Source organism: Anser cygnoides, chromosome 17, assembly GCF_040182565.1.
Source record: "Anser cygnoides isolate HZ-2024a breed goose chromosome 17, Taihu_goose_T2T_genome, whole genome shotgun sequence".
Classification (NCBI taxonomy): Eukaryota; Metazoa; Chordata; class Aves; order Anseriformes; family Anatidae; genus Anser; species Anser cygnoides.
Window position 1 is genome coordinate 8,442,406 of NC_089889.1, and position 14,481 is coordinate 8,456,886.

The window sequence follows — 14,481 nt, forward strand, 5'->3', positions numbered from 1 at the left end:
GTGTATCTTGCTTGTTTTTCTCTGCATGCTTTCTGATATGGCATGGGGGATAACAGTCATTTTGTGCTGCTCATCTTTTGTAGCACTTTAGGGTGAAATATTATTAGCATGTGCTATGCTTCAGTTCCACAGATTATTTTAGTCCCGCTTTTGCTTTTATTCTGATGGCTTTCCTCCCTGTAGAAGCACATAGCTATTGTTCCCATGCATGCTCACAGGCTTTCATTTTGCTCCTACAGCTGCCAGTTTGCTATATGTACAAGCTTCTTGTTGCTCATTGTAGTACCATCTCTTGTTAGTAGGACCTAGTGGACTTGAGTTGGGCTGGGAGAGAGCAATTTCTGTGCTCAGTATTCAGACTATGGGACCTGAGAAATTTCCTGTGTGCTTTGAGAGGCACTTCCCCTCCCCCGGAGAGAAGGCTCTGCAATGTTCTGTGGCTGACTGGTGGGCACAGCTCCTCTCTTCAAATCCAGCTCACTCAAGAACCTGATTGCCTTACAAAAGCAGAATACTTTGAGAAGTGCAGAGGATTAGAGATTCTCCAGAACTGTTAGGATTTAGATGCCCAAAGCTCCCAGAACTCTATCCCCTTAGTCACAAGGCTCTCTTGACAGCTCTTGACCATCAGCTACATCCTATACTAGCAAAATTAGCGTGCAGAGCTCACTGACTTTTTTGCAGAGGACCAAGTAACCCTAGGCATATTAATGTTTCTAAGAGCCTTCAAACTTGGTCATGAGTTTGGGTGTTAGCTGTGCATAGGCCCCGATTTTGGCCTCTTCGCCCAGGGGTGGTGTTCATCCCTATTGAGCACTTAAGCTGTATGGACCTACAGGAGGCCATTTGATGCATTAGTTCTTTATATGAACAGTCAGAAAAAATAGATTGTCTTTGCTCTAAGTCTAATGCAACACAATAATATATTTAGAGTCACATAGGCAGAAGGGAGAAGAGTCGCTGCTGTCAGCGTAGCCTTTGATACCATGTAGACAAGCGTTTGCTGTGTTTAGAAGTGCAGCCTAAGGAATAATCTTTACCTGGCTGCTATAGGTCTAATATTTTCATCTAGTTGTAGGCTTTTCAATGCACTTTAATTTAGTTACAAATTGTAGCAAATTGCAAGTGGCAGCCTGAATAAGTAACTCATGAGTCAGTACTTTTATTTTCTTCCTCTGGTCTAGACTGCTGATAATGTAAATTGTCGAAACCCTGGGTAAATAATTGGGAGTGCAATCAACAGCAAGCACGTATTTATCTGTTAATAAATCATTTGAAATGCAGAAGTCGGTCTTTGTCCAACTGTTCTTAAAAGGCAGTTACTGGTCCTGCTGTTGTTTCTGCATAGGAATTAGGATTTTAATGGTCACTAATTGTACATCTGAAAATTTATACAGTTTATTTTCTGCCTATGTTTTTCTTTGCACAGAGGAAAGAACCACAGTATTTATGGTTGTAAGGAGGTTAACATTATATTTTCTGCATGGAGATCTCTATAGCTCTCTAGAGAGCTTTACCATTTATAGAACCCAAATTTTCTAGGATCTCTCATGTGTGGCATCAAGTTCTTACACCTCATTAAGAATTTTCAGAACGGGATCTTCGTCTTATTCTCAGAATGTGACTTGAAAGTTATACATCAGCTAAGTCATCAACTGCAGCTTTTATTATTCAAGCTGTTACTGCTTCAGAATCAGTATTAGAGGAGGTGTTTGTCAGTTTTACATGCTGCTGTTGGTAATACTCTTCCCTGGAACAGAAACTTGCAATATATATTCTGAAAGGAGTGTGTTTTTCTGAATTTAGTTATTGTGGTTTACATCCTGCCATCTTCTTCCTGCATTCCGAATTGATTCACGTTTTGAAGTTAGTACATAGAAATATCCAGCTGCTTGGGTACCCAAAAGATAACAGCTATCCCATCTCATAGTCACAGGTGAGAAAAACTTATTTTAGCTGCAGACAATGAATTGCCTGAATAATCTGAAGGTACTACAAAAGATGTTTGCAGTTACATATTGTCAGGTAAGGTTCGATTATTTTCTTCTTTTAAGTGGGAGTTCTTCTAAATCCTTACACTGAAGTTTAACCAAAGGCAGATTAATTTATAGTGTTTTTTTCTTTTGAGGTGAAACTCTGGTCTCCATAAAGAAACACAGTAGATGGGTACAGCACACATGATTAGCTCTGCAGCGATAACTTTCTATTAGAGCTCAGTTCTGACCTTCTCCTGAGGTGAAAAACCTGGAGGAATGCTGAAAACTTCTATACTTTGCTTTTATTTCTTTCTGTTGTGTATATACGGGCTTACCACTGTGACATATAAGCCATTTTTTGACCTGTGGATTTTTTTTTCTCTTGAGGGAAATTCTATTAGCCTAAAATCCACTACTTATTAGGATTTCCATAGGGGTCTTCTGATCTGTTCACTTACAACAGAAGCATTTCGTCCTGCCTTGGAGCTTTGTCAAAGGTTCACCTGGTACGAATACATCCAAGATAAAATTTAAGCTCAAGGATTGCTACACTGCACGTTGGAGGAGTACTGTTCTGCAATGCTTATAACAGATTGGCATAGTAGAGGTTGGAGAAAACAATAGAGGTCCTGGCTTATCGGACGAACTACCTACAGTAAGCAAGAGGAGGTGACCCTGCTACTGAGTAGCATTACTGAGTCCTTCTCATCTGTGCACAGGGAGCACTGCACATGGCTGTACTGCACTGGGCCTCTAGCATTTAAGAGAGCTGGAAGAATGGGGTGGTATTTTTATCTTTCTGCATGTAGGGTTTCAGTTCTCTTCCATGTAGTATTTCCCATTTAATGCAGATTCTTTGTTTGTAAAAGGGACTGTTGGTCTTGAGTAGATACACAAGAAGTTGGATGAAAGGAACAATAGTTTATACCTTACATGTCATCGCAGTACCAGCTATGGAATGGCTGTGGAGTTCAGACTATTCCTTATGCTGGCATGGCCTCTGGGCTCAGCTGGAGAGAACATGTGGATACAGCCTCCGAGTTTGGAACTGAGAAAGCCAGAGCTTTTCCCACTGTCAGGCTGAGAATGGACCCAGCACCCTCATCTGCTCTGAGCTAGGCCTTGAAAGTACAAGCCACTTAAAGCTCTTAAACTTTATTCAATACATTGTCAACTGTTGGAAAAGAAAAAAAAATGCAGCTGTAGTAGAGAAGTTGGACTTTTGGGGGGTAGTAGCTAAAGTCATTTCTTTTTGATGTGAATCTGAGAATGATTCCACCTCTAGTATGCTCACATTTTATAGAGAGAGGTAGCCATGACTGTCCTAGACTTCTGCAGTGACTTGTACCTTTGATCCCTTAGGATCTTCTTCCCTCTAATTCTGTCACCTAACTTAGTTAGCCAAGCTAGTTTGGCCTCTGAGGTCTCCATGGATAGTTGGCTGAGAAAGGTGGGCCCCTGCAGAGAGAGACTGAGGAAACCTGAGTTCCTGCTCTGCAACGCTTCTCAGGAGCATCTCTCCATTAATTAATCCCTGGCCCATTCTGATTGATTCTCCTTGGGCCTGGAGCTTCCCTTCATCTAAGGTGGGATTGGGTTTATGTGGCAGTCAGGCTGTTCCTCTGCTGTAGCATGAAGGCCATGATAATTAGTAGTCAGGTAGCTGTCTTTTGGAATATGTGTTTAGAAATGTCCCCCACCCCAACCCCCACATGTGTTTTTCCCAAAACACGGCTCATGCCTGGGGCTGTGCAGTCCCCCTTCCTTCAGTCTCCCTTGAAGGATCCTGGGAGCATGTCTGCACTCCAGAGAGGAAGGACGACAAACAGAGCTGTCTCCATCTGTGCAAAGCAGGGAAGCACAAAAGCAGAAACACGCAAGTAGGCTGCACGTGAGCCAGCTTAGGTCCAGAAAGCCTGGCTGTGTTTATGCGTAGCTGTGCCAGGGCTAAATCATGCTGAGATGTAGCAGGTGAGTCATGCAGTACCGTCCTGCATTGCATGCACTTCTTGAGTTACGCTGTCCTTCTAGATGGTGGTGAATCTCCTTTGCAGAAACCATAACACAGTGATGGTTTTGTGGTCTGTTGATAAACTAGCATTGCAAAATAAGATTCTCAGTGGAAGATCTCTGAAGTTGACAGCTTGGTCTATGTTTGACTAGGATGTGGCATCTGGAAAATCCTTTGGTGGTTTTTGGTTCCCTTTCAGATTCTCAATAGGAATTTAGTCAAAGCTTAAATAAGAAAAGTCTTTAGATTGTATAACACTTGCTTACCGGTATGAAAGCATGAAAGGCTAAATCATGGTGGTAAATAAACACTGTGAAATTAATACATAGTAGTCCTTGCAACATGATTTCTTACCATCCTGATTCCTTTCAAAAGCAACTGTTTAGGAGTTAACATTGAGCTGCAGAGCTTATGGCAGGTTATTTCCTATGAAATCAAAGTATATATCATTGTTTTGGGGTCTGGTACTGCTTCTTCAGCGTCTTTTGGACCTCTTGGATGATTTTGACCAAATATGACAAAGAATGGAGACATCAGGGTTACTTCTGAGTTTCCATCAAACTGAAAATATACAACTTAATATCAGCTAACACCTCTCTTTTGGGAACACCACAGCATGTAACCACATTAGCATTAGCTACCAAAGAATCAGCACAGGAGAAAGACCTGGTAAATAATGTTCCAGTCATGGAAAATGAATCAATTCAGAGCATGCACCAAATGACAAAATGCAAAGCTTCTGGAAACTAGGGTTTAATATCACCAGTGGTCATGGAAATCCGTCTTAATAGATGGGGAAAACAAAGAATCTCTGTGGCAGCAGGAAGTATTGCTCCTGATTTGCACATGAAGGGACAATTTCTAGACAGTATAACTCTTAGCACAGAGTATGAACTTTTCTTGAATTACAGCAGCTGAAGAAAATCTGGCCTCTGTGCACTCAGCTCAGAAGTGCCTTAAGTAGTTTACTAGTACACGGTAGCAAACTAGTCATTTGTTTAGCTTTAGTGAAAGGATTCTGTTGAAGCCAGTATTTAAGCTTATATTACGTTGCTGACTTTATACTCATATGAAAACATTTTAACTGATGTTCAAATGATAGATCTGTGGAACCAATGAGGAGTTTTGCTGCACACACCATACAGAGGGAAATAGGGTTTTAAATGAAATTCTCCATAACCCTACTAGAGAAGAAATGAGGGAGATGTATCCCAACTATTTATTTTCTGATTTTTTTTGCCCTGCACTGAGAGACAATCAGTCCTGTGTGTTTTCCATTGAAGATGCTTGATTTGGGCTTTTTCATTTACATTATTAGCAAACAGCTGCATGACGGACTGCTTCATTGGCTTCATTGGCTACCATGCTGAAACCATCCAGCACATTTCAACTGCAATTGCACTGTCTGTATTTAAAAATATTTTCCATATTACAGTGTACTCCTGTAATTTCAAAATTAAAACTATTTTCAGCTACTATCTGCTAAATCTGGGGGACTTCTGTTCACTTGGAAGCCATGGATGCAATTGTTTTCTTGTGAAGTTTGTCTTTAAAAAATGCTAGACTTCTCATTTATGCTGATAAAGTGAAAAATTGCAAGTGCCTGTAGCAAGAAAGGTTGTGTTTGTCACCCCTCCTAAGTCTTATTTTTTTAATATAATTCTTTTAAGTACATTACTATTTGCACAGTGAAATTAGCTCTGCAAGAGGGATGAAAACTTCTGTCAAGCAATTTTAGCAAAAAGATCAAAGGAATTAAATATAAATTCTATCCAAGGTGGGCATGTATTTCTCTCCTTTTTGAACAGGGAAGCGTTAGATTAATTACTTCTAATTTAAAATCAAATCATTGAAAAGAAAGGAAGTCTTTTCAAAGAGCATTGGAATTTGCTTCTTAGATTGAACGCTATTCTAGTAGGGTGACTAACAATGTGCATTTTTATTCTTAACCTCTGACCTGTGCCCTCCCCACCCCTTTACCTAACCCTTTCCATTTGCCCATGTCAGTTAACAGGCAGGAGCATTTGAAAACAATCATGGATGACTATGATATCAGGTCTGCTGCCAGCATTTTAGCATCTGTTAAGGAGCAAGAAGCTCGTTTCGAGCGGCTTACCCGGGCACTTGAGGAAGAACGGCGCAATGTCTCCTTGCAACTTGAGCGTGCCAATCAGCCAGCAGACCGAATGAGCATTTGCAACATTGGCAATGGTCAGCCACTGGCAACCGCCTGGCAGCAGCTTGTCCTGCAGGTAACAGCCTGCTCATTTTACCTGTTGCTAGAGTTCACCTAATCCAGAATTTCCCATTCCTGAAAGTCAGGTGCATCGTGTTTGTTATCCGCATTTCATTCTGTAGGTTGTCTTCTGATACCCCGGTGACGGTGTGTTTCATTGATTAGTTTCATAGCTCAGATTTCAGAGCCATGGCTTAGATGTTGCTTTACTTCTTAGCTCATGGGATATTTGTGTAAATGTATGCATCCTTGAGTATTAAACCGTCAACAGAAATCTTCACTGCCCCCTTTCAGTCTGTGTGTATGGTGATGTTCTGGTGATTGGAAAACAATACTGAATCGTAATCTCTACAGCAAACAAAATTTCCATTAGAAACGCTTGGGCGTTGAACAGGGGGAACAGCATTAAAAGCAGGGATTGCCCTCCTGCAAAGTCTCATTGTTTGTGCAGGGAGGACTTCATAATTTGTTTTCCATATTTGTTGAAATGACGGTTTTTATTTTAATGGTGCAGACTTAAGCTTCGTGGTAGCTTTAGATTTCCAGATACTGTTTTGCCTGATTTGTGTTCTTTAACTGCAATGATAAACTACTTATATCTCTAAATTACTTTAACTAGCAAATTCCTCTGACATGCAAGGTAAGTCGTGCAGAAGCAATAGAACCATTTGCGAAGGTCTGTTTCCTCAGAAAACACTGTTCAGTTCAGAGAGAGACTCCAGGCTATGGGGATTCCGAAAGTTGTTTCCCAGTCATCCTAGACTGCTTTACAATGATACCTGCATTGAGCTGCATTCAGGCGGACTTGGTGTTATATTAAGTTAGCATAGCTTTTCTATTAATAGCTGCCATGCTTCCGTACGTGTAGATGCTTGTATGTGGGACTTCATGTGAAAGGAGCAGCCTGCACTGGTTAGCCTAAAAGTATGACAGTAGCTGGTAGGAGCTGTAGGTCATTATCTCCTCTTGAGTAGCAGCTGGGCTGGGGAGGGGCAAGATGTACTTACAGATTTTTTTTATAGAAAAGGACAAGCTCACCTTCACTTTTCTGAATGACTTTGTGCAAAGTGCCTGATTAATAGCTTCAGAATGAAATTCCTTATCCACAAAACTGATGAAGCATGGGTTTTCTGCAGTTATGGCTTAAGGTCTAACCACTTCCTAGAAAACTTAATAAAAAGAGTTTAAGTTACCAGCGTCTACGTGACTCTTGTGGAAAAACAGCCCCTGGAGGTGACACCAAACTGAATCTGTGTATGCTCGGCTCCTTGTCACTCTGGAGCAGGGTGGGGTGGTGGCGATGAGAGAAGGTTTTAGTACATGAACATTGTTGAGGTTTTTAGAGTAGCTTGTATAAGACACAAAATGGTTGATTAGCTAAATATGCAGTTAAGAATTAAAGTAAGGTTATTTAAGGGAATTTTCATAAAATGTACTGAGGGCCAAATTCCTTCCTGATTTAGTAAAATTAATTAGTATTTAAATGAAGGAAGAAACCTGTACCTTCAGTCTTACGCAGGATATATAGTGATTATATTTTTACTATTATATATTGAACTTCGTTGTCAAGAGTACAGAGAGCAAAAGGTACTGTATGCTCTGCTCCCTGCAGGGATTGCTTGTGCACTAGTCAAATACAGCTCTCTCTGAAGCTGTGTTTTGGTAGAGACTGACTAATCTCTGCCTATCACCCTATTCACCCTTATGTTGTAAGCGATATTACAAAATCACTCCAGTAGGAGCTTTTCCATTTGGAAGTGGTGAGGGTAATTATACATAATCTAGTTATTCTGTTTAGAATTTGGGCTAGAATTGAGAATTAACTTCATCTTATGAGGGTGCTGAATAATCTTTAATGATCTGTGCAAATGGACATCAGTTTTCCATGTTGTTTGCTGGGATTGTGTACAACGTAATGTCTTTTGGCCTGTCACAAGAAATGTCAAATCTGCAAATAAGGTCAGGGATGCTCTGTAATTGCCAAAAGACTTGTGCATAGATTTATTTATTTTTTTAATTGTAAATTAAGAAGGTGTGAAGGATTTTTCTGAAAAGCATCTTCTTGTTTTAGCGGGATAAATTCACTGTTGGACAATCTAAACAAATCATAAGTGGTTTGTTCAGATATTAATTAGAAATAGCAGGGATTGTTCCTTAATAGGATTTTTTCCTCCAGAGGATGGATTTCTGGGAGATACTGTCATCACAATTAGAGGTGCTAAATGTTGCTGAAATGTCTCCCATTAATATCAGCGAGAATCTTTTAGTGATAGAGCAGCTGAAGTATTTGTGTTTTCGTAGCCCTTTGTAGAAGGAGTGCCTGCCAAACCTTCAGACTGTGCAGATGTTTTGTACCCATCTCCCCAGCCTGCAACAGGCCTTAATTAGCTACCGCTATGTCACAGCTAGCTTTAACCTGTAATTGTTTCTGGTTAATAGCAGCAAAATGCTGCATTTTGTTAATGCTGTTGAACAACTGGGTAAATCTGTCCTGTGTACCTTACATGGACTTTAAGCATTGCTTCAATTATCCTGTATTGCTGTGTGTATACCTAGTGACATTAATTAGGGTGCTTTAACTCTTAAACTTCTGGCAGATGCACATTGTAGTAGGAACACTGATCTAAAGCCAAAACTGGAAATGTGGACCCCAGCCCTGTGCTTTCTAGGGAAATCTACCTTACTGCAGATTTTGAAGTGGGCAGACGAAGTGCTTTTCCAGGCTAAGAACCCATTGGACAACAGGTCATTAGTTGCTTACTAAAAACCTTTCCACTAGTCCGAAAATGTAATATGTAATGATCTTTTAACCTGAGAGCTTTTATCAGATTAATAAAAATCTTCTAAAAATCCTTCTATTCTTTAGTTACATTCTTGACTTTGTTCCCCACTCTGGCTTCGAGTGCTGGGAGCCACGTGGCTGGCCATCACTCTTAGTTTCTGAAATAGAAAACCTGGCTATACTAAAAAAGAGCAGAGCTGTCTGTTAATGTGTCTTTGCATTTGCTTCCCTAAACTTTGCACTAAACCAATGTAAAATAAATATATTTTTGTTGTTATAGTATCCCAAGCAGTGGGAGTCTTGGCAGCACAGATAGACTTTGCCTTTTTATCAGCTTACCAGTGCATGCAAATGCCAATAAGCTTTTAAGTCACCGGTGAGTAGCACCTATCATGTGTCTTCTACATATTAAAGTCTCTGGTTGATGATGTTTTTACGAGCTTGATAAATCTTAATACTCTTCATGTGTGAGGGATTTAGTTTAATCTGCCTGGTTCTGTTTCACTTCTTTCCAAATCAGCCTTCTGCTGCTCTTCACAGTGGGAACTAAAGTTGGGCAGGGAGAAGATATGAAAGTGCATGGGTAGGGTATGTACTATAGGAGGCTGAATGCTCAAAGCTGCAATATTATCACTGGATAGCCATTCCAAGCATAACTTTTTAGTAATAAAGAATATTGTCTTTTATTAAAACATCAGACACATGACACTTATTAAACACAAGGCTATATCCTGAGCTGGTTTAAACTGGCATGGCTCCATGCGTTGTAGAGAAGCTCTGTCAAATCTGGTCAGCTGGGGAGCTGAACAAAAATGTTGGCATTCAAAGACTGTTTCCCCATTGGTACACATTGACAATTTCCATTCCTGTTAATGTTTCATAACCAAAATAAAGTACGGCATCCAATAAACCTCTTTTGCCAAGAAATACAATAAAATTGTGCTTTCAGTGATCTTGAAGTGACGTATAGGGATTTGAGAGGTGTTTCCAATCACTGTTTAAAAAAGAAAAAAAAAAGTAGTTATTCCTCTTCTTGTAGGTAGGAAAACTGTGGGTGTTACAGACCCTTGCAATCTGGTGCAGAGTCTTTTCAAACTGACCCTTATGCCTGTAAGAACTAACATAAGTTCATCTGACAAGTCTTTGCACTGACAAAAATTATCCTATAATTTAAAAATGTAATCATTTGACTGTTACTTCCCATTGTTTGTTGGGTTTTGTGTGTATTTTTTTTTTTTAAGATAACAGGGTATATTCGTCTTAGTAGGTACTTGAATAGTTTAAACCCAAAATGGAGGTTCTCTGTGTGCATGTATTAGTATAATATAGATTTTAACATGTTTATTACAAAGCCAGTTTTTAAAACAAAAAAGTGTCAGCATAAATTCACCTTGGTGTACATTTTTTTTTTAGATTATATTTTTTTTAAACTTACTGGTGTTAAGCTGATAGTCCTGTTGCAAGTTTCATAGAACTCTGCTGTACTTGATGCAATAACTCCTACACTCACCAGTACAGCCCACAGGAAGAAAGCTGCGTTACAGTGGTGCCCCAGAAGTGGCAAAGACTGCTGAGGAGTTAATAGTGGCTGAATGATGGCTGTAGGTTTTGTGATATGCATTCTAGAGGGTCTGTCAGTCAACAGCATGTGTCAAGAGACCGCGGACAGTAACTCCAAGTTAAATCAGTTTAAGAAATTTTAAATCAGTGACCATTTTCTTTCCCTAAGAGGAGTGGCTAAGGAGCTTATGTTGTTTCCAAAAGTGAAATACAAACTTTGGATCATGTTTTGACTTCAAACTTCAATCCACGCAGCTTCACTGACAAATTTCTGACTCAGGCCAGCAGCTTCGAAGGTTTCATCCTGTCAATCTGATGTGCTTTTTCACACTGCATAAGAATCAGGCTTGCTGAGATTCTTAGTGGTTGTGTGTATGTGTGTGTTGTATGGGCTGAAACATCTAATAAGCAGACCAAGCTGAATCAGCATGATGTGATACTGGTGAGTATAGCTTAATATCTCATATTTCTCTAGCTATTAGGCCTAGTAATGTACATTATTATACAAGCTTGTCACTTGTAAAGCCAGACAGCTCTGGGTGTGACTGTGCAATTGCAGTAGTTAATAGGGCATGAATATGGTGTTGGATGCAGATCTGAGCTTGTTTGTACTTTGTAATACTGTGCACAGTTATTTGGTCCCTTAGATGTGACTGAGACAGATTTTTCCAAAATAGGGCTTGTGGGTATGACATTTATAAAAGCTTATTCATGATTCACCAAAGGCTGCTCTGCAGTTGTTTGGTACTAACTTCACCTTTTCAGGACAAATTTGGTTGTGTGTTTTTTTGTTGGTTTTGTTTGGTCTTGCTGCTGTTCTTTAAACTGAAATAATGTAATCAGTATGATGCCTGGTAAAGCCAGATATACCGTTAAAAACCTTGTTCCCTTTAGAGATGGGTATCCTCCAAGTGGTGAAGTTAGAACAAAGCAGAAGCTGTTCTTTCTGAACTAAGGAAACACACAATAAAATATTGTTTAAATACAGACCAGGAGAAAACAATTTAAATAATTCAAGTGTTGAGGATTTTGAATCAGTCTCTTTTATTGCTGCGTTGATTATATATTCATTTTGAGGTATGGTAATAAACACAGGCTAAAAATTATCTATCTTATTTAATTAGTGCCCTAACTCTATCACTGATAAGAGCTTTTCCATATGTTTCTCCAGCGTGGGTATATATATGACCATGATTCTTCATGAATTGATGCATAGTTTTGGTGCAGATGTGTAACTTTGTGTATAGCCAAGGTATTAACAAAACAGAGCTGAAAGGAAGGCAGACGGGGGAGTGGGAATGAGGAAACTTGAAAGAAATTACGTAATTTTTTTTTTTTTTCTGTTAACACCCTTGTGAGAAGAAAAACCCACAGACATCCTCCCAATAAATAATACCCCAGAAGGACATCTTGAAATGCCAATATTTCACCAAGTTAATAACAATACCAAATTTGTGTTTTCTTCACTTTGCAAATGTGATTATAGCTGTTCAAGGAAAATCAAGTTAAGGAACAAAGCTGCAGAATATTTTCATAGTTAAGATTTGAATCCTTTATATTTCAACTTACTTTCCAGAAAAATAACATCTCTTTAAAAACTGTCAAACACATTTTCCTTTATTTTTTTTTATTTTATTATTTTTAGAGAGTTATTTCTTAGCCATAACCAAGCACCAGTGTTCTTCAATCCGTATGTTAATCTGAGGTACCTGTGACTTCTGCCAAAAATGACAGTTTGTGAATTGAGGGTCAGTTTCCAGTAAAAGGTGAACTCTAAAGCACAGCAGAACACATGGTGAGAATGAAAGAAAATACAAGATTAGCTCAAGTTGCATTTCTAAGAAAATACTGTCAAGTTAACCATTCTAAGTTACAGTTTGGGCAACAATAATTCTTCTGTCTGTATTTTATTAGATTTGTTTGAGATTCTTTGCTCCACACTGACATAATGTGGACTGTTAGAACATATAGACCATTTTCAGTGCTTTGACAGTAAGAACATGCATGCATTAGTATTGTACATATGTTGGAATATATGCAGAGAAGAAAGAAAAATGGGTTCTGAGCTCCAATAAGTCCTCACTTTTCTTTTTTTCCCCTCTCTAGCTTATACAGAGTGCAGTTTCATCTTTGCTTAGAGTATAAACTTCTATTTAATTACTTGTTTTGTAGTGCCTCTTGGCTGTAGAGCAATTTTTCCTTGGTTATATAACGTATTTGTGCTCATATTAAGGGACTGACAGCATGGAAGATGACATGCATTGCTTGCCTTACAGTTAAGGTCAGGTACAGACAACAATGCTGTAGGTTCATGACAGCTCCCTGGTGCTGCAGTGCTATTTCCCAATATGATGCCAAATACCTGGAAAAAATTCATCAGTAGTTAACCTGTGCACATTCTACTTGTGCTGGTACTGAGCAGATCGCAAATGTGAAAGACTTTCTACAGATAGTCCTATTTCTTTTATAAATCCAGCTGAGACCATTGAAATCTAAGTTCTGATTTGGGGGTGTGGTATGGATGGGACAGACCTTGGTGTCAGAGATGTGCCACGACTGTTCTCCAGCCAGCTGCTGGTGCCCTGTCTTTTTGCTCCTCTAGCTCCGTAATTCAGCTCCTGATTTCTTTCGGCCTGCATATCACTGTGCAGTTATGCATGCACGAGCTATGCCGTTAGCCTGATCCTGTAAATGCAGTACGTATGAGTAGTCTTACTGAACTTCTAGGAATGACCAGGGTCAGGTTTCAGGTTCTGCGTATGTGCAGCTATTCAGAGGATGCAGGGGGTGGGGACTTGGGAATATGATTCCCATGGGAGAATGAGTCTTTGAGTTCTTGGGTCAGAATTCAGTGTGAGTTGAGGGGGGGAATTGCTGTACCTGTGAATCCCAGCACAGTTAGGAACCACAAGCCTTTACTCAGCTGCCTTTCAGGGGAGCATGGTTCTTGCCATGCATGAGGCATGGTCCCAAGCCGGCTTCTGCTGTGTTGGGAACAATATCATCGAGTTTAGCTTGGAGGTCAGAGCTTTTGCCTCCTTTTTTTTGTATGGATGTTGTCCCATCTATGTGAAAGCAGCAGATCCAGGTTTACAGTGAGTCAGGATCTTTTGCTGATAGCTCAGCAACAGTGGAAACCGGGAGCATCAGATGCTGCTTCTCAGAGGCGAAGTACTGCTGCTTGCTTACGACAATGTTGCTAAGCCAGCCTGCATCTTCCAGGAATTCAGCCAGAGCACTAGCTCTCTTGGAATTAGTGCAGGTGTTCGAAAGGCAGAGCTTCCAAAGTGACATTATGACTTATTGCACTCCTGTGAGCTCAAGAAACTCCTGCTGTTTGCCTTTTTGCTGGGATTAGCCAAATTCCAAGAGAAATCATAGAACCTGCTTCCAGTATTGCAGGAGGAATGTGATGGGACAAGGCTACAAAAGAAAAGGGGTTGTGCAGCCTTCATCGTGGTGTAGATCAGTTGGAAGCCTCAGAAAGATGTAATCAAGTAGTATTTCTGTGAGAATTTATGATTCCTGGTTCTTCTTTTTCTTGTTATAGCTTCTCCCTTATGATTGCTCTTCAGTCTTCATGTGTAAAGCCTTAGATGGCAAAAACATGGATATAAAAGTGAATGGGAATATTAGCATAAATTTTAGCTACAGCTAAGAAGATTTGACCAAATCCATCAGAACCTGTGATGTTCCTTCCCGAAAGGATTTGGTAAGGGAACACTTAAACCCCACTTATTAGAGTTAGAGACTCAGATCAGTTGGCATGGAGCAGAATTCACTCAAAAGCTGATGCATTATCTGAGAAGTGTTTGTTTAAAACTTTGTCTGCAAAGCTAATTTAAAAAGTAGATCCCAAAGGAATCATTTAAAAATTAAAACAGGGAACCAAGCAACTGAGAAACTCGTCGTCTGT

At 39.7% G+C, this 14,481-nt stretch overlaps 1 protein-coding gene across 10 annotated transcripts in view; it reads left to right on the plus strand.

Moving 5' to 3' along the window:
* The window catches only part of ARVCF (ARVCF delta catenin family member), a 268,720-nt gene that overhangs the window by 101,605 nt on the left and 152,634 nt on the right, over positions 1-14,481 (plus strand). For 6 of the 10 annotated variants that reach the window (XM_048063871.2, XM_066979115.1, XM_066979117.1 and 3 more), the window contains one exon: positions 5,995-6,239. The exons of the other annotated variants lie outside the window; for them this stretch is intronic. In XM_048063871.2, the coding sequence (XP_047919828.1) occupies positions 6,024-6,239 (216 nt within the window). In that variant the 5' untranslated portion in view covers positions 5,995-6,023. The remainder of the gene's footprint in view (positions 1-5,994; positions 6,240-14,481) is intronic. 10 annotated transcript variants of the gene reach the window in all.